Source organism: Rhipicephalus microplus, chromosome X (genome assembly GCF_043290135.1).
Source record: "Rhipicephalus microplus isolate Deutch F79 chromosome X, USDA_Rmic, whole genome shotgun sequence".
NCBI lineage: Eukaryota > Metazoa > Arthropoda > Arachnida > Ixodida > Ixodidae > Rhipicephalus > Rhipicephalus microplus.
In genome coordinates, this window is record NC_134710.1 from 308,431,975 (window position 1) to 308,451,858 (window position 19,884).

General features: G+C 45.9%; 2 protein-coding genes across 2 annotated transcripts; both read left to right on the forward strand.

Annotated features, from left to right (window-relative positions):
• Window positions 1-7,436: 7,436 nt before the first annotated feature.
• Window positions 7,437-8,981, forward strand: LOC142775295 (nuclear pore complex protein Nup107-like). The gene has a single exon (XM_075876637.1). It carries the CDS (start codon window positions 7,437-7,439, stop codon window positions 8,979-8,981), a length of 1,545 nt encoding a protein of 514 aa, XP_075732752.1.
• A 7,233-nt stretch (window positions 8,982-16,214) lies between these two features.
• LOC142775296 (nuclear pore complex protein Nup107-like) lies at window positions 16,215-17,758 on the forward strand. Its single transcript, XM_075876638.1, has 2 exons — window positions 16,215-17,399; window positions 17,465-17,758. Exons 1-2 carry the CDS (start codon window positions 16,215-16,217, stop codon window positions 17,756-17,758), a joined length of 1,479 nt encoding a protein of 492 aa, XP_075732753.1.
• Window positions 17,759-19,884: the final 2,126 nt, after the last annotated feature.

Genomic DNA, 19,884 nt, shown 5'->3' on the forward strand with positions numbered 1-19,884 from the left:
CATGGCTTTTGTTTGACTTGATGCTTTTCTTGACACGAGTATATGCGATGAAAGCAACAGTACCTTCAAGCAGCAGTAGGCTAACACCCAACATCAGCGTCCCAATACTCGTTGAGGGCAACGGTTCTCCTTCATTCAATAACCTATAACCTATAATAATAACCTATAACCAATAACCTATAAGAAACGGTGTGGCGTAGAATGCAGAAAGGAAGGCACGAGTCAGGCACAGCATTCAATGGCGCATCAGCAAATGGTCACTTGCAATTAGCAATAGTATGTATCTGAAGTGTGGGGAATGCTCTCTACTACAACGGATTTGTTTTACTGGATAACCAGATGAAATATTAGTTGGGCCGAAGGAGTGGTAGACAAATCTATTTTAGCAAGTTTTAGAGCAGGCAGACCATGCTTCTTATGCTTGATTACGGATATACAGTGTTATGACTAGAGGCCGGATTATATGCAAATGTCTGTTTCGTTTCTTGCGTTCCTATCATGTCGTTTCGACACATGAGCACAAATTAGAGGGCAATGAGAGCTTTTATAGTGCTTTTATAGTGCTTATATATGCCTATTTCGGACGTTGTAGCCTCAATTCGTATAGGTGCCTGTAAATGCCTGTTTTCGAAATCTATGCCTATATAAATGCTATTTAACCTCAAATTTCGCTTTCAAGTACCGCTGGAGCCCGGTATTCATGTTACCCGGCAAAATATAGATTTCGGCACACTGTGGGGTGCAAACTACACTTTATTTCACGAGTTACTTTTAGAACTGTTAAGCCCAGAAGGCATTTTAGCCAAAAAGAAAGTCGATTAGCCTCTACACATGTATACCATCCATATCACGTCGTCTGCTCAGCCTCTTTCCGCTCGGATGCGTAGGGAGCAGGAGGTGCTTCTGTGCAGCGGCAGGAAGATGAAGAATGAATGCGAAATTGTGGAGAGTCTTTAGGAAAAGTAAAGTGCTGATAAAAAAAGCAATATCTATGTAGTTTTTGTTTTATTTGTCATTTACATGTGGTGCTTCACTAGGTCACCTGAAAATTTTTACTTAGGCAGTGGAAAATGTTGCGTGCCCAATGAAAAGCTTTGTATCACTAGAATTATTTAATTTGATCATTAGAAGCTGCGAAAGCATGATCTGAGGAGGTGAGCTTGAAACCTTCGCCACTAACTCTATGTAGACTTCGCAAGTCCAATTCCTTCCCCGCTATTGGTATCAGAGTCACTCGTAGCTGGAGCATCACACGACGTGCATGAGCACGTCGTGCGCTTGTAAACTACACTCGCATGAGATGCCCATGTCAGCCCGTGCCCATGTCAGGCACCTGATGAATCGAAGAAAAAGTACGGTCGTGTTTCCCCTGTAGATCGTTGCCGTATGATAGATGTTTACAGGCACGGAGGTGACTTAAACGTGCTCTCCAAAACACTCAAAATCAATACAAAGACCGTACGTTCTATTGCCGCTAGTGACCGTGACACAGCTAAAACATGTGGTGGTCGTCGAGGAAATTTGGACCGGACGTGATGGACGCCTTGCAACGAATCGTACAGGAAAATTCATCCTTCATGCTGGAACAAATAAAGAGGACTCTCAAGGATGAGATGCCTAACATCGAAGTGAGCACGTCGACAATTGATCAGCTTCTCGATGGCCATGGTTATTTGGTGAAGCTGCTGACACCGAACCCAGTGAATAGAAATTGCGCCGACGTGAAATAGCTGCGGTGCCAATATTCCAAGTGGCTTCAGAGCGAGGGAACTATGCTAACACGATACTACATCGACGAGACCAACTTCAACGTATGGTGCTCGCGCAGTTTCGGAAGGGCAAAACGAGGTGCTGCAGCATGCTGTTTGTCAACTAGTGCGAAGGGGGCGAATGTAAATGTTATAGCCTGCATATCAGCGAATCGCCTTCTCCATTGGACAATTGCGGACAAGGTCCACTGGGCTCTCTTCAACGACTTTCTTGCAGAAGGGTCGAGTAAAGGGTCGAGTAAAGTTTCCCAGCAGAAACCAGGAATACAGGCAGTGTTCCTGTTTGACAACGCACCAGCGCACCGCCGCGCCGAACAAGCTGTCCTCCCGGCAAGCGACCACACAATCAAGTGGCTACCGCCATACTGCCCTTTCTTATATCCGATTGACGAGCTCTTCTCAAAGTTCAAGGCAGGTGTAAAGGGCTTTCTAAGTGAGCGGAGGGATGATTTCCTCACGACATCGGGAGGGATCTCCAAGAAAGAACATCGCCGTGCTCTGCTGGTTGAGGCCGCGGGGCGCTCTATGCAGCACATCCAGCGTATGGATTGTGCCGCTTATGATAGGCACAGTTACAATTTTATACAAGCTGCCCTCGACTGCCTTGATATGTAGAACACTGCTCAGCAGCGCAACTACGGATGCGTGTTCATGAAAACAGCTTTGCCTGTATAAAAATAAATTTTGTTTCTCACGGACTTGTCCCGGTTCTCTTTCATCACCCATTTCATAACCGATTTAACAAGCTCGACGTTATTAGAACAACAATTTTTTCTTGAGGTACGGTGGATGTTTTAACCGGGCATCATCTTTGCTTCAGCATTGCGAAAACATGTCAGTTAGGTCGTAAATATAGAGGCTGGCTCTATAGGCACTAAAAAACCGGCATTTAGGCACCAAAAATAGGTGGCCAAAACATTGTTTTAGGCTTCCAAAATTGTGAATATAGGCACAATAAACTTTGACAAACTAAAATTTTCCAATAAACAGGTGCGGGATCTGTCTCTACGACATGAAATAAAGCAAAAATGCTTTAGTTTTTAATGGTACAAACGCGTATTGGTTTAGCATAAACATGCGTTTTTCCGCTCGGTTCGCCGAATACGGTCTCTCCATTTCTAGTTCAGCATGGTCAGTTAAGTGTGCACCGTCGAATAAACATGCTTCTGGGTCTCTTTCTGTGGGACATAGCTGAGAAGGGCTACACATGCGCAAATAGCCAGAGTGCAAAGCGCCAGAAGAATTTTTTTTTTTTTTTGCGGCATATTACCTTGGCCTAACCACACAGGCTCAATTTTTCTTCTGTCTGCGAACACCTTAGGGGCCTCACACAAATTTAAGAGTTTTGAGAAACGTAAAGGAATGCATGCACTGGGCGCTCAAGATCTCATTTACCAAGATTTGCAGTACTACGCGCGTCATAAAGAGGTGATATGCCAAACTGAACACGGCTTGACCTTCATTTCATGGGCGTGCGCCCCAACATGGTGAAGGTGATAGAATGGTCCTGCATATGTCAAAGTAGTACGTGACACTGTGAGAACTATTTGAGACAACGCGTGTAATTTGTGCAAACGGTTGTCTAAATAGAAGCATGAAGGTTGACAAAAATGTTAGAACACACAGACGAAATCTATTCACCTTATTTATTTAAATTCATATCGAGAGAGATGCGAGACTAAGGTGCCTCCATTTTGTTTGCGTTGGTGTTCTCGCAGTTCTCGCATCGTGTCGGTGCCAGCATTCACAACGCTGGGCCTGGTTTTGGTGCATCGTCCCTTACAAAAGTTGCAGTGGTGTGACGGTGTGTATTGGGGTAAGGATACGTTATCCAAGCCAGCCTCTCCAAACGTGCGCGCAGATAGAGATCCATCCCACAAAAACTCGCAGTACAATACAAAAGAACGTCGAGGCAGCAGAACACCGCTTGAGTGCACGGGCTGACATGGGCATCTCATGCGAGTGTAGTTTACGCGCGCATGATGTGCTCATGCACGTCGTGTGATGCTCCAGCTCGGAGTGACTCTGATACCAATAGCGGGGAAGGAATTGGACTTGAGAAGTCTACATAGAGTTAGTGGCGAAGGTTTCAAGCTCGCCTCCTCAGATCATGCTTTCGCAGCTTCTAATGATCAAATTAAATATTTCTAGTAAAACTTTTCATTAGGCACGCAACATTTTCCACTGCCTAAGTAAAAATTTTCAGGTGACCTAGTGAAGCACCACATGTAAATGACAAGTAAAACAAAAACTACATAGATATTGCTTTATTTATCTACACTTTACTTCTAATGCTGGAAAGAGGCTGAGCAGACGACGTGACATGGATGGTATACATGTGTAGAGGCTAATCGGCCTTACTTTTGGCTAAAATGCCTTCTGCGCTTTACAGTTCTAAGAGTAACTCGTGAAATAAAGTGTAGTTTGCACCCCACAGTGTCCCGAAATCTATATTTTGTCGGGTAACATGAATACCGGGCTCCAGCGGTACTTGAAACCGAAATTTCAGGTTAAATAGCGTTTATATAGGCATAGATTTCGAAAACAGGCATTTACAGGCACCTATACAAATTGAGGCTACAACGTCCGAAATAGGCATATATAGGCACAATAAAAGCACTATCAAAGATCTCATTGCCCTCTAATTTATGCTCATGTGTCAAAACGACACAATAGGAAAGCAAGAAACGAAACAGACATTTGAATATAATCCGGCCTCTAGTCATAACACTGTATATCCGTAATCAAGCATAAGAAGCATGGTATGCCTGCTCCAAAACTTGCTAAAAAAAGATTTATCTACCACTCCTTCGGCCCAACTAATATTTCATCTGGTTATCCTGTAATACAAATCCGTTGTAATAGAGGACATTCCCAATACTTCAGATACATACTATTGCTATTTGCAAGTGACCATTTGCTGATGCGCCATTGAATGCCGTGCCTAACTGGTGCCTTCCTTTCTACATTCTACGCCACGCCATTTCTTACCGGTTGGTGTGCTTGGAATAAGCGTGCCTGTTAAGTGTAGAACGCCTGTACGTTCACAGTAGTGCGGCCTGGCTGCCCGCATTTTCAAGGCATACTTCGAAACACGAGAATCAACAAAAAAGCCGCCTACATCTTCCCACACGACGAGTTGGAGTAAATGCGTCGCAGAGAGGTCAGGGTATCGGTTGAATGTTGCGTAATTGAGTATTGTTAGGAAAATGCTTAATTGTCTTTTTGCCTTTATTATTCCTATTTATTGTATGAAGGAGAACCGTTGTTCTCAACGAGTAGTCGGACGCTGATGTTGGGTTGTACCCCACTGCTGCTTGAAGGTACTGTTGCTTCCATCGCATCTACTCGAGTCAAGAAAAGCGTCAAGTCAAACAAAATCCATGTAAAGACGCCTCTGACTGAATTCGAAACGCGCGATCTGGTGCCTACATATACCGGTTAGCCGATGAACGGCTGTGCAGCGCGAGAAGTCAGTTTTTTACAAGCAGATGCTGCCTGCAACGGCCTTCAAGTTGATGTTATCTCAATGACGTTTCGTTTGATATTCATGAAGACACATTAGAAAGTGCTTGCATGAGTGTTAGTCGTGATGACGTCACGTAAGTCACTAGTGATCAAGTCGGTTGGCCGAGCCATAAGTATGACAATATTGCTCTCTCACATACGCTTCGTTTGATATGCTTGAAGACAGGTTAGGACAGCGCGCGCGTGTGTGATAGACGTGATGACGTCACATGAGTCACTAGTAATCACGTCGCGAGGCCTAGTGAGAGCATTCGAGCTCTCTCAAAGACGTTTCGTTTGATACGCATAAAGGCAGGTTACAGAGTGCTTGCGTGTGTCCTAGACGAGATCACGTCACGCTAGTCACTAGTGGTGACGTCACTGGACCTTGTGACAGCGTTCACAATATTACTCTCTCAAAGAGGTTTCGTTTGATATGCATGAAGACAGTTTAGGACACCACGTGCGTGTGTGATAGGCGTAATGACGTCACGTGAGTCACTAGTGATGACGTCACAACGCCTGCTGACATCATTCAAGTTATTACCCTCTCAAAGACGTTTTGCTTGGTATGCATGAAGGCACATTACAGAGTGCTTGCGTGAGTCTTAGGTGAGATCACGTCACGCTAGTCACTAGTGATGATGTCACTGGGCCTTGTGACAGCGTTCAAGTTATTACTCTCTTAAAGATGTTTTGTTTGATATGCATGAAGACAGGTTAGGACACCACGTGCGTGTGTGATAGGCGTAATGACGTCACGCAAGTCACTAGTGATGACGTCACTGGGCCTAGTGACAGCGTTCAAGTTATTACTCTCTCAAAGACGTTTCGTTTGATATGTACAAAGACAGCTTAGAACCCCACGTGCGTGTGTAATCAGCGTAATAACGTCACGAAAGTCACTAGTGATGACGTCACAAGGCCTATTGACAGCGTTCAAGTTAATACCCTTTCAAAGACGTTTTGTTTGATATGCATGAAGGCACACTAGAGAGTGCTTGAGTGAGTCTTAGGCGAGATGACGTCACGCTAGTCACTAGTGATGACGTCACTGGACCTTGTGACAGTGTTCAAGTTAATACTCTCTCAAAGACGTTTCGCTTGATATGCATGAAGACAGGTTAGAACACCGCGTGCGTGTGTTATAGGCGTGATGACGTAAGGCGAGTCACTAGTGATCACATCACTAGGCCGATTGACAGCATTCAATTTATTAGCCTCTCAAAGATGTTTCGTTTTGTATACAAGATGGCAGGTTAGACAATGCGTGCGTGGATGATAGGCGTGATGACGTCAACCTAAGTCACAAGTGATCAAGTCAGTTGGCCGAGTCATAGGTAACACGTTATCGCTCTCTCAAAGACGTTTCGTTTGGTATGCATGTCGGTAGGCGAGGAAATTATGTGCGCGGGTGATATGGGTGATGACGTCCCCTGAGTCACTGGTGATCGGGTGGCTTGGCCGAGTTTTAGGTATCAAGATCCCGCCCTTTCAAAGACGTTTCATTTGATATGCATGACGGAAGGTTAAGACAGTGCGTGCGTGGGTGATATGCGTGAGGTCGTCACCTAAGTCACTCGTGATGAGATCATTGGCCTGGTTAATAAGTATCAAGTTATTACTGTGTGGACGGCGTTTCCTTTGCATGTCGAAGGTGTGAATAGTGCTTACGCGGGTGATAGGCGTGATAAAGTCGCGCGAGTCACATTGTGTCAGTAGTGACTCATTCATGGTTTTTCCCTGTTAAATTCACTCCAAAGCTATTCACTCCACGCATTCCCGAAAATTCTGGGTCGTTTTGAAGCATATACAGTAACTCTACATGTACACAGGGGAGCGCCCCCTGAGGGCGAAAACACCTCATATCAAAACGAATCTGGCAACCACGAAATCAGAACCGAAACACACACCGGAAGTTTCGCCTACTACTCGGCGAATTCCGTCCAATGGGATTGTGCCATGTGTGGAGAGGAAGTAGACGAAGATCAGCTCGTGCTGTGGAGCTCGCGCCATAACGTCGGTGACCAAGCTACGATCCCAAAGCCGCTTCAGACTCTGGAGGGCGTCCTTTCCACGGCAGCAGCAAGATTTAAGCATTCAGCAGCCTCGTAAACCAGTACCCCAAGCAGAACTGCGAGCGCCTTCGCGGGAAGATCCATGGCAGACTTCACTACGCCTGGTGGCCGCACGCCTTTGCGTGGCACCGGTAATGTAAGTGCTAACTTAGAAGCCGCCGACATGACCACCCTTAGCGCGCCCATAGTGCTAGCGACCGAAAATCCCGCAGCCGTCGTTACTGCCGGCATATATACGGACTTTATGATAGCCTACAATGCTCATACTAGTAGGGAGGACGTCGTAACGCTTGTTGAGAAGTATGCTAGCCTTTGCGACACTTACTTAGCCGAAGTGATGAAAGCGACCGAGAGCCTAGTCTCTCACAAGGCCTTACCGGCGTGGATAGAGGCCATCGCGTGCCAAACATTGCTCACCGAAGAGCGAGACACTTGGAAGCTCACGGGTGCCCTCCTGCGCGACCGCCTCAAGGCGGACGAGTTCATGAAAGAACGCGGCAACAGAACCATGTTCGTCGACGGATCTCGCGAAGGTAGCGACAGGAAAATTGTGGAGGCCCTCATGGCGAGGGACTCCTTCACACGCCAGGCGCAACTAGTGGTCGACTGGTTGGAAAGCTGCGCGGCGCATCAGCGCGGTATGGGCGATGACAACGACAAGCTCCAGTACTTTGCCGGCGGAAGCTGCGCCTGGACAAAACCACTGCACCATGTGCAGTCCCACAATAACATCGGTAGCGCATCGTCGTCTCACGTGACTGAACTGGACGCGGGCGTGCCTTCGAGGCAGTGGGTACCGATGCACGAATTCCATCTCTTTAGCAGCGTATTCTTCCACCTGCGAGCAGGCCAACTGCAGAGGGCCAAAGAGCTGGCTGCCGTAAACGGTCATCGTTGGCTAGCCGCCGCGCTCGAAGGATGCAGGCCATGCCATAACCTGCACAACGCCAGCACCATTGGTGCCGGCTTCAAGCAACCCGCCCAAGGCAGCTTCTACCGGGATTTATGGATGCGAGCCTGCTGGAGAGCGGCGTCGAGTCCCGGGTGTTCACGTTACAAGCGCGCTGTGTATGGTGCTCTGAGTGGCAACCTACAAGCAATGCTGCCCGCGTGTACCACATGGGAGGATAAGCTATGGGCTCGCATGCGCGCTGTTTTGGATGTGTGCGTAGAGCAGGAGCTCCGCACTGCCAAGCAGCAAGATAGAAGCCACGGGCCACTACCGCCCGGCTACCCCAGTGACCGTGGAACCTTTGAAGCCGTTTTCCGAGACCTGCGGGAGCCTGTGGGCGCGAGGGGCAAGCGACACCAAGAGATCGCACACATCGTGCAGCGAGGTCTAGTGCTTGGCGATGCTGATGATTTGATAGAAGAAATACATTACTGGGTAATTCGTCAGGTGGTTAAAACGCCGCTTCTGACCATTCGGTTTCTGGCTCACATGGCCCTGTTGCTGCGACAAGTTGGCGCCGAGACCAGCACTGAGGCGTTCAGTGAACTTCTTCGCATCTACATACACATGCTCATCGACGAAGGCCATGTCTCCTTGGTGGGCACGTACGCAGCCGCTTTAAAACCAACCGACCCTCTCGGCAAGTACAAGCAGCATGCACGGCCTCCAAACTAGAGCCCCAAAGAACAGGACCTCCACCTTCATGTCGAACACTCCGGAAAAATAAAAGTTTGCAAACTAGTAAACCCATGTATTTGCTAGACTCCACCGTATTTTACTGCCTTTCCGGCACACCTTTACTTACCAGCAGCTAGTAAACCTTGTTACTTTAGCCGCTACTAACCAGGAAAACATTCTTAGCGTTTTCAACTAATACTAATTCGCCTACGTTTGCAGATCTTTCTTAGATGCTGAAGTATAATTGCCGTAATCGCGAGACTCTCAAGCAATATATTACAAAAATTAGTTTTATTGACTACATATTGAAATATAGAAGTTCTCCGATACCTGATGGTACACATAAGCAAATAGAACGACATACCTTGATGTGTAGAAAGCATCAGTTATTCTTCTAAATTTTATGGCTGGTAACCAGTACACGTTGTGATATCTGAATTCAATAGCCTTCGTGCTGCTGGAGTAGAAATCGGCTATGTCCAAGACTTGAAATTCTGCGTGTGCGCGTGTGATTGTGCGTTTTTGCTTGTGATCTGATGAGTTCATCTACGCATGTGATCATATACTCATATGTGATCAGATGAGTATGATGCGATCATATGAGTATGTGATCGCTTCTCTGTGTGTATGTTGCTACGATGCGCAATTACCATGGCAGTTACATAAAGTAGTTAGCGGCCATTTTTATGTACGAGGGCAATGCCACTTTGTTTTCAAAGACGATAACACTTCTTGATATGCAGCAACGCAAATATTTGGTCTGTCTGCTAGTACTTGTCCAAGAAATAGAGAGATTCTCTACCGCAGGGAAAAATTTTTCGAATGTGGCGCAAATGAAAAGATGATTCATAAAATCGGGGGCAACGAGCTTGCTTTTATGCCAGAAAAAAAAACGCATTATAATTTTAACTTCATGTTGGAAGTAGATGAGAAGTGACTACTAGCGTCACCCAACAGTGAATACGGCCAATCTTGACAATCTATTGGTAAGACAAGAAATTAAAGCAGGTAGAACTTTTCCGCTTAATAGCAAGGACATTTCACTTGAAATTGTATTTTATGCATTTGAGACAGCTTTAGGTTGGGCCAAAGATCTATTTTTGCTTTTTTTGTCTCATGCTTTCAAATAGGCGCCCAGTGGCGCGGCCGGCGGTGTGTTTGCTTGCCTGCATGCCTGCCTGGAAACGGCAGAGAAACTAGACAACGGTGTCTGCCGCCTTTCACGAGAACAACAAAAAAATGTGTGCGTGTCTAAAACGACCACTAAGTTATTTGTTTTATTATTAACCAAACTTGATGAAGCCTGCATAAACCGCACGCGGTTTCAGTTTTCGACTTTCACCGGCACCGACCAGTGTTTTTGGCATTCATCCCACCAATAGAGGGAGACATAACGCGAACACCAAAGCTCTGTTTTAAAGATTTCTGCGCAGTTTCCAGAGATTCCAGTGCAAGGTGAGACACTTCACGCGGAACGCTTTTCATTGTAACAAAAAACAGGAGAGCAATGAAGGACGGTCGACAGTCACTTGGCGAAAGAAGGCAGTGCACAAAGTCCATTCGACTTGGTCTGGTGGCTGCGTTCATACTCGTGAAACTTGTATTACTCATATTTCAGGTGTAACATTCTGACGTAAGTGTACGACAGCGTAGACTTTTCTTTAAAACATGCATTGATACGTAATTCTAAAAACAGAAGTGTTTATTACAATGCGCTGACAATGCAAAAATTTGAAAGAAAAAGCGGACGTTACCTACTACTCTTCGCTAAAAAGACAAGAGTCTTCAACTTAAACCACCCGGTGCTGCCACTTTCCAGTGCTTCTGCGTTCTGAAAACACTTTCCTTTCTTGACATTACGGTCAGTTAGCGCAATATTTAACGCAGCAATGCATACTGAAAACTATCATCTTTTGACGTCCTTTGCAATGCAACAGGGTGAGACACGGCCATTTTTTTATCCCTTACTTTTGTAATAGAATCATATTTTTGCGGCAAACCACGCACGTATAAGAACACAAGCGTAAATATTTTTTTACTAATTGCAGTCCACTAGAGTATTATGGTCACTAAGTTGCTAGTGTGGTTATCATTATTGGCTGTAATGCGTTCCAAGTAACGCAGTTACTGGTAACCCTTTCCTTTTTCGGAAGCTTAGTAACGTACTCATTCCAATTTTAGCACAGTAACGGGTAACTCACCTACCTTACAAACTTTCGGTAACGCACGGCGTGAAGGTACTGGTTAATTTTTCATATTGGAGATGCCCTTATCCCAAAACTCATCCCGATGAACTCTTTTGTCACAGCGTCGGACAGCTGTCCGATTGCACGCTTTCACAATGAAAGCCAGGGTGGAATGTTTTTTTTTTTTTATTCGGCATAAATTACAGATAGAAATCCCTCAATAAAAGCCACTCCATGTGGGGAGTTTTGAACCATCACAAAGCTTTAAGAAAGGCACGGTGTCCATTGCGAAAACCCGTAGAATCATACTTTTCGTAGAAGTGGATTGTAGCAGGTGGGCTGCTGGCACCTGCGCTTTTCCGTGCCCAAAAGACAGGCAGACCGAAGGGAAAGTGCAGGGGCTTGTTTATTCCATACCACGCACTGACTGACACGCTTCGCACCTGGGGGAAGCAAGAACTTCTTCGAGAGCCTGCAACAATGTAAAACCGACGTCTGCACGTTCGAATGACAAAGGAGTGCACAGCCTGAGCATATTGGACAAGTTGGGCCGGAGCCGAATTTATAGGTGGCTTTCTGTAAAATCCTGGCGCATCCACGAGATAGCCGCTAAGTTGACAGATGTACCAGTGCACAGTCGTTGGGAACATGCCTAAACGCAATTCTTTACTTCATGGACAACAGGCTCAATTGACTCTGTAGACAGATCGAAACCTTTAAAAACAATTAGAGTGAAGCGCCAGAGGTCAATTTCTTTCTCAAGAAAAAAAAAGGCTTTGTTTTTTTTTTCTGAATACGCTATCGGTTGGCTCGGTTTCTCGCTACCCTCTGTTTCAACTAAAGGCCATTATTGCTGCTGTCACATGAACATACCAGCTGACAACAGTTACAGGCAGCGTCATGGCAGATATAAAGATAGTTAGTGTACTAACCACGATTGCCGCAAAACAGGGGCTTGGATTGTATTTTTTTCGGGAGGTGGGCCGGGGGAACCTCATTGAGCTGAAGTGGAGGCCGGGCAGGCGAACGGTCATTTAGCGCTATAAATGGTGGCAAAAAAAAAAATTTAGGGCGAGTGGCGCACGTGCCCAGTGAGCCACTCCTGCCTACGTCACTATTGCAAACGGGCCATTCCACGAAAGAATGACACGAATTCGAAAATTATATATTATAGTTAATTCAGTGTTTCATATTTTAAGCATATAGCATCCAGTAGCCCGAAAATGATGTCACTTATCTTTTTAACTGCATAATTTACGAGGCCAGAAACACCGAATATATATTCAACACCGCGATTTTATTTCATCAGCAGTGGTTCTGTTCGCCGTGTTGCCAGTCCCTCTTCGCCGATATTTAGTATTATCGCGATGTAGATAAGCACCACTCATTTGAACAATTCTGGCGTAAACTGTTTTTCTTTTTTCTGAAAGGCGGTTCAGCAGTTGCGATATATTTTCAGAGCCATACACTTCGCGAGGAGTTATCAGCGCCGCACAAGAACCGTTAGGCGGGATCTTGCAATTCGCATTGTGACCTGGTAGAGCACGTAGGCCGTGCAACACCGGAGAAGTCATTAACAGTGGTTAGGATTACTATGGACTACAAGTAACTGCAGAGCGAAGCGTGTGCCAAGCATATGGCACGCAGCTCACACTGTTTGCTCACGACCTGCATGTCAATCTGGATTCTAACATACAGACTAGCTGAGGCCATCTTTTTAGATTACTCAAAAGCCTTCGACAAAGTTCCCCTTGAACGTATACCACTAAAACTTGATGTATTACATCTAAATCCCAATATTTTAGCATGTATATAAGAATTTTCAAGTAAACGCTCACAATCTGTTTTTATTAAAAACCATATATCTAGTGCTACCCCTTTAACTTAAGGTGTTCCTCAAGGGTCCGTACTTGGTCCACTGTTTTTCCTAATGTACATAATTATCTACCACTGCATCTCAAATAATATTCGTATGTTCGCCGACAATTGCGTAACTTATTGTACCATTACTAACGTCTCCGATAACGCTTCTCTTCAAAATGACTTGCGAAATGAGAAAGAATGGTGTAACCTATCGCTAATGAAACTAAACCCTAATAAACGCAAAACTCTCTCTTTCCACCACCATAAAAATCTACTTATTTTTTCTTACCGAATTGCTTGCGCTAACCTTAAACTAGTGTCTTCCTAAAAATATCTCGTAGCAACCATTTGCAGTGATTTAACCTGGGCGACCCACATTACGAACATCATTTCATCTGCCACTAAAACACTCGTGTTTTTAAAACGCCACCTGCGTCATGCCCCTCCAGATGTAAAACTATTCAGCTATCAGTCTCTCATCAGGTCAAAATTAAAATATGCATCCCCTATTTTGAGCACTCATTCAATATCTCATCAATCAACTTGAGTCACTTCAAAATCGAGCTACAAGGTTTATTCATTCTAAGTACTCCTATGACATCAGCACAACGGCACTGAAAACAGAATCCAGTTTATCACTATTCGCATCTCGTCGCCTCAATGCTAGCTTTTGTCATATTACAGGTTTCTTTACAGCTCCTTCGGTAAGCCACCGTACACTATCCCCCATCTCCAGTCGCACCGGTCACCCGCAACAAGTTGCTCACCCACGTGACCGCACCGTCACTTTTTCGTCTTCATTCTCTTATCGTGCAGTAACCGACTGGAACGGCCTTTCCAATGACATCACAGCCATCACCTGTCCTTTCACACTTTTGACCACTTTAACAGATCACTTTACATTGTATAAAACATTGCTTTTATTTTTCATGTATGTACCCACCCCTTATGTAACAGCCCTTCAATGGGGTTTTTAAGGAATAAAAATGAAAATGAAATATGCATTCTCAGCTTTAACACGATATGTTCGTCCAGCTACGCTGCGTCACCGCGACGCCTGCTTTGATGCATGACCTTCCCGTCGAGACAAGGGTCCCATTAATTATTGGCCTCCCTTGTATGTTCATCAACCTGTACAATTGCGCATGCTCTCTGATTTAATACACAATCTACGTCTTATACTTCCTCCAGTTATATACCTGCCTTTAGCGTCATACTTACGAGGCGACAGTTAACAGCAATAACATCTAGATATGAATTCTGCCTTTGTGATTAAACTTTTCACCAACTTCATTCAGTGCGAAGGGTATGTCCCGAATACAAGACAGGTGTTTTAGGGGCGAAGCTCCTTTTAGTGTACTCAGGTCCTGCGTCAGGCGTAGCCAGCAGCGTCAGACAAACAGACAGACAAACGGATAGTCAAACGTACAGACAGACGGATGAACAGAAGCATGGACGGAAGCACGAATGGACAGACGGGCGGATGCACGCACGTACGGATCGACGCACAGACAGATAGGACAGACGCACGGACAGACAGACTGACGGACGAACGAATGGATGGACGGAAGCATGTGTTGACGGACAGACGGGTGTGCAGACGGACGGATGGACGGACCATCTGATGCACGGACGGATCGACGAATGCATGGACGAACTGATACACAGACATATGGACGGACGGACGCACGCAAACACAGACGGACAGGCAGAGGGACGGACGGATGGACAGAAAAACAGACAGACAGAAACAGAGTGACGAACAAACGGACGGAAAGGCAGAGAGATAGACAGACGCTTGGCCCCACTCATCATCATTCACTTCATGGATATGCTGAGTTTTTTCACACTGATAATGACAGGAAATAGCATGTACACTGTTTACATAATTACACCCTCAGCCATACAGAACAAGCTGGCGCGCTTTACGAAATAAATGTTCGACACCAAGGAACTAGTGAGAAATGAGCTGAACTGCTGCCATAATGCCAAAACTACGATCATCAGATTTTCTGCAAAAATATAAGGCTATTCCGAACAATTGAAGACATGACTAATGAGGCCAGCAAGCAAATAAAAATATTTACTATATCGGAAACAAAAATTAACACACACACATACTCATAACAAAAATTTACCCCGAGAACGCCGCTTTTCAAGCATACAAATCAATTAAAGACTTACTGGCACACATGTTGTTGATCTGGCTGTTTTTTTTTTTTTCTGTTGCAATAAGTATCTACCTACGCTCTAATCACGGCTGGTAACGTCGTTTGCTCGAGCTCCCGATTCCAATTACTTGGAGGCGTTCTGGCCGTTCCCTGAAATCGAAATCCGTATCGAAATTTATATTTCAGAGAGCGGCGGGAGATATAAATGCATTCTTCTAACACAGCTAGCTACGCGAAAATGCAAAACAGTGACACAGGCACCACTCACCGCGCAGCGTATGTGTTAGAACTGGGGGTGCTGTGAGGGCGCTCACCGCGTTGACCTAGGCATGTCATCCATGCAATCGTTTAGGCGGTTTTCGAGCGAACCCTAATAATGCCTGAGAAATTTGACACTCAAATGTGAGCTCATGGTCTTGTATCGGGTTAATGCAAGCTGGTGAAGAACAAAGTGAGTATTGCGACGGCAGCTGAAAATGGTGCAAAGTGAAGAGCATACTAGAACCACCTCTTCGAAAACTGGGTCTGTAACTATCAGAACATGCTCTTCAATCGTGTGGGGCCACTGCTCAAGGGTACAGCCACAGGGATGTTTGCTTTGCCGTTCCGGACAAAATCACTGTCACTGAAAAATCTTTTGCTAGATTGCATACGCACCACTTTTCTGATTACGAGTAATTCACCAATCAAATCAAAACCTAATTACAATTATTAACTAGTGGAAGTAATAATAACATAATACCATAACTAAGGGAATATTTATCTTTTACTCTGCTAATTCTGTCCAATAGGATTGTGCCATGTGCGAAGGGGAAAAAGACGAAGATCAGCTCGTGCAGTGGAGCTCGAGCCTTAACGCCGGTGACCGAGCTACGATCCTGAAGCCGCTTCAGCAACCGGAGGGCGTCCTTTCCACGGCAGCAGCAGAATTTAAGCATTCGGCGGCCTTGTATTAAAGCAGTACCACAAGTTCCCCAGGCAGAACTGCGTGCGCCTTCGCAGGAGGATCCATGGCAGACATCGCTACGCCCGGTGCCAACAGGCCTTTGCGTGGCACCGGCAATGTAAGTGCCAACTTCGAAGCCGCCGACATGACTGCCTTTAATGCGTCCTTAATGCTAGTGACCGAACATCCCACAGCCGTCGCTACTGCCGGCATATATACGGACTTTATGGAAGCCTACAATGCTCATACTAGTAGCAAGGACGTCGTCACGCTGGTTGAGAAGTACGCTAGCCTGTGCGACAGTTACTTAACCAAAGTGATGAAAGTGACCGAGAGCGCAGTATCTCGAAAGACCGAGCGGGCGTGGGTGGAAGCCATGGCGTGCCAAACATTGCTCACCGAAGAGCGAAACACTTGGAAGCTCACGGGTGCCCTCCTGCGCGACCATCTCAAGGCGGACGAGTTCATGGAAGAACGCGGCCACAACACCATGTTCGTCGACGGATCTCGCGGAGGTAGCGACAGGGAAATCGTGGAGGCCCTCAAGGCGAGAGACTCGTTCACACGCCAGGCGCAACTAGTGGTCGATTGGTTGGAAAGCTGCGCGGCGCATGAGCGCGGTATGGGCGATGACGACGACAGGCTCCAGTACTTTGCCGGCGGAAGCAGCACCTGGAAAAACGCGCTGCACCATGTGCAGTCCCAAAATAACATCGGCTGTGCATCGTCATCTCACGTGACTGGAATGAACGCGGACGCTCCCTCGAGGCAGTGGCTACCAATGCACAAATTCCACCTCTTCCATAGCTTATTCTTTCACCTGCGAGCAGGCCAACTGCAGAGGGCCAAAGAGCTGGCTGCCAAAAATGGTTATCGTTGGCTAGCCGCCGCGCTCGAAGGATGTAGGCCATGCCACCACCCGAACAACGCCAGCACCATTGGCGCCGACTTCAAGCAACCCACCGAAGGCAACTTCTACCGGGACTTCTGGATGCGCGCCTGCTGGCGAGCGGCGTCGAGTCCCGAATGTTCACGTTACAAGCGCGCTGTGTATGGTGCTCTGAAAGGCAACCTACAAGCAATGCTGCTCGCGTGTACCACATGGGAGGATCAGCTATGGGCTCGCATGCGCGGTGTTGTGGATGTGTGCCTAGAGCATGAGCTCCGCACTGCCAAACAGCAAGATAGAAGCCTCGGACCACTACCGCCTGGCTACCCCAGTGACCGTGGAACCTTTGAAGCCATTTCCGTGACCTGCGGGCGGCGGTGGGCGCGAGTGGCACACGCCACCAGGAGATCACACACATTCTGCAGCGAGGTGTAGTGCTGGGCGATGCTGAATCTTTGGTAGAAGAAATACACGACAGGGTAAGCGGTCAGGCGATTGAGCCACCGCTTCTAACCATGCGGTTTCTGGCTCACATGGCACTGTTGCTGCGACAAGTTGGCCGTGAGACCGGCACTGAGGCGTTCAGCGCTCTTCTTCTCAACTACATACGCATGCTCATCGACGACGGCCATGTCTCCTTGGTGGACACGTACGCAGCCACTCTAAAAGCAACCGACCCTGTCGCCAAGTACACGCAGCTTGAGCAGCCTCCATACTAGAGACCCCAAAGAAAAGGACCTCCGCCTTCGCATTGAACACTCTATGGAGAAAAAAGTTAGCAAAGAACTAGTAAACGCATGTATTTACTAGACTACAGCGTATTTTACTGCCTTTCCGACATACCTTTACTAACCAGCCGCTAGAAAACCTTGTTACCTAAGCCGCTACTAACTAGGGACACTTCCTTAGCGTTTTTAACTATGTAATACTAATTCGCCTACGTTTCCAGATATTTCTTAGATGCTGCAGTATGATTGCCGTAATCGCAAGACTCTCAAGTAATATTTGACAAAATTTAGTCTTATTGACTACATATTGGAATATAGGAGTTCCCTGCTACCTGATGGTACCCATAAGCAAATAGAACGACATACTTTGACATACTGGGCGTAGCCAGGAGGAGGCACACCGGGCTCGTGCCTTCCCCCCCTTTTATATTTTTGTTCTATGACAGAGCAGAAAATCGCCATTTGAACCCCCCCCTCCCCCGCGAAAAACGATTTTGGCTAGGCACCTATTTCTCAAGTGTGAATGCGGCATGTGTGTAGTAAGCGCGTACTCTTTAATAGCTACGCTGAGGGGAAAAAATTAGGAATGACCATACATGCAAAGTGTGTGTGACGCAAATGCACAGTTCTGTTGCCAAGGCCACCGTGGGGTAGTCGTAACGCCACTTGAGATCATCAAAAACCTCGCATTTCTTGGTGTGCTTTTATTTGGTGCTGGTAATGCTCGGCGTTTCGAGCGACGGCATTCGACCAGAAAGTTTTTTCATGCAGAGCTAACCTACTTGAGTTGCTGCAGCGTGCGAGTTTTTTTTTCTTTCTAAAAGCGATGTGGTAAGAGAGGCTGATTCCTTTTTTTAATAAATGTATATAAGGAGAGGTTGGTGCCAAAGCATGGCGCCGGCTACTCTTCTCTTGAACGAAAGTCGAACTCGTATATTTTTTAGCAAACATAAGGCTATACATATGTACATAGCGCAACGCTTACACAATGAGTCCACGTTTTTCAATACTGAACGTCCACACCACACAGAAATGTGTCCATACTACATGTAAATGTGTCCACACTACGCAGAGTTTGTGAAAGCACACGTAATAATGCCAATTTAAGTGTTCACACAAAACATGAAAGTTCAATAACGTGTCTAAGGTGATCTCCTTGTTTAAATACTGAACTCTCTTCAGAAAGGTTTTCCGAAAAAGTCGTACTGAAACACGAAAACACTCTTTTGAAACATACCGTTTAACAGTGACGAAGTAGTTTTGTTTGTTTATTACTTTTTAGCTATTTTTCATTTCTCCAAAAAGTGAACGACTGCTTGCGCTGCAGTGGCTTGTAGCTTTCCTTTTGACCATGGACCCAAAATTTTTGCAATTGATGCAGGTCGCTTATCCAAAAAATTGAGTTTTCGTAACAGCTTCTTTCGAGGTACGTCGTGATTTTCACAATGCAGAAGAATGTGCTCCACATTTTCTTGAGCTTCTCCACATGAGCAGGCAGGACTGCCAGCTTTTCTTATTCTATACAGGAAGGCTTTCTTGTAGGCTCTACCAAGTCGAAGCCAGTGGATGACGGTTTCTACCGATAGGCTAACCTTTAACAGAATATTAAATTTTACACCCAGATCAATGTTATACAACTGAGAGTTTTGCGCACCATTTTCGAACCAGGTTTGCATAGACAGTTGACAGCTCAGCTTATTTATTAGACATCGTGCATTGCTCATCGATAGATGTAGCAGTGATATATTATTTTCTTGATGTGCTGCATGTCCATTGTAATCAGCTATGTCATTTCCTGTGATTCCGCAGTGGCTTGGCATCCTCTGGTCAATTATGATATGGTTTAAATTTTTTTGCTATAGCGTACGTCTTCTGTATTTCATATGCAAGCTAACTAGCTTTGTTGCCCAAGATGATTCATTTTAAGGAAACTAATGAGTACTGTGAAATACTGATAATTACTCATCGAAGTGGACCTGGCTGTACACATATGAAGCGTAAAGCACAGAGTATTGCATAGAGTTCTACCATTGTGGATGTTGTTAAATGGCTGAGTTTAAAAGCTTTCCTAGCTTGGTATGTAGGTACAGAAAATGCCGACGTTGACTTTTGATTCA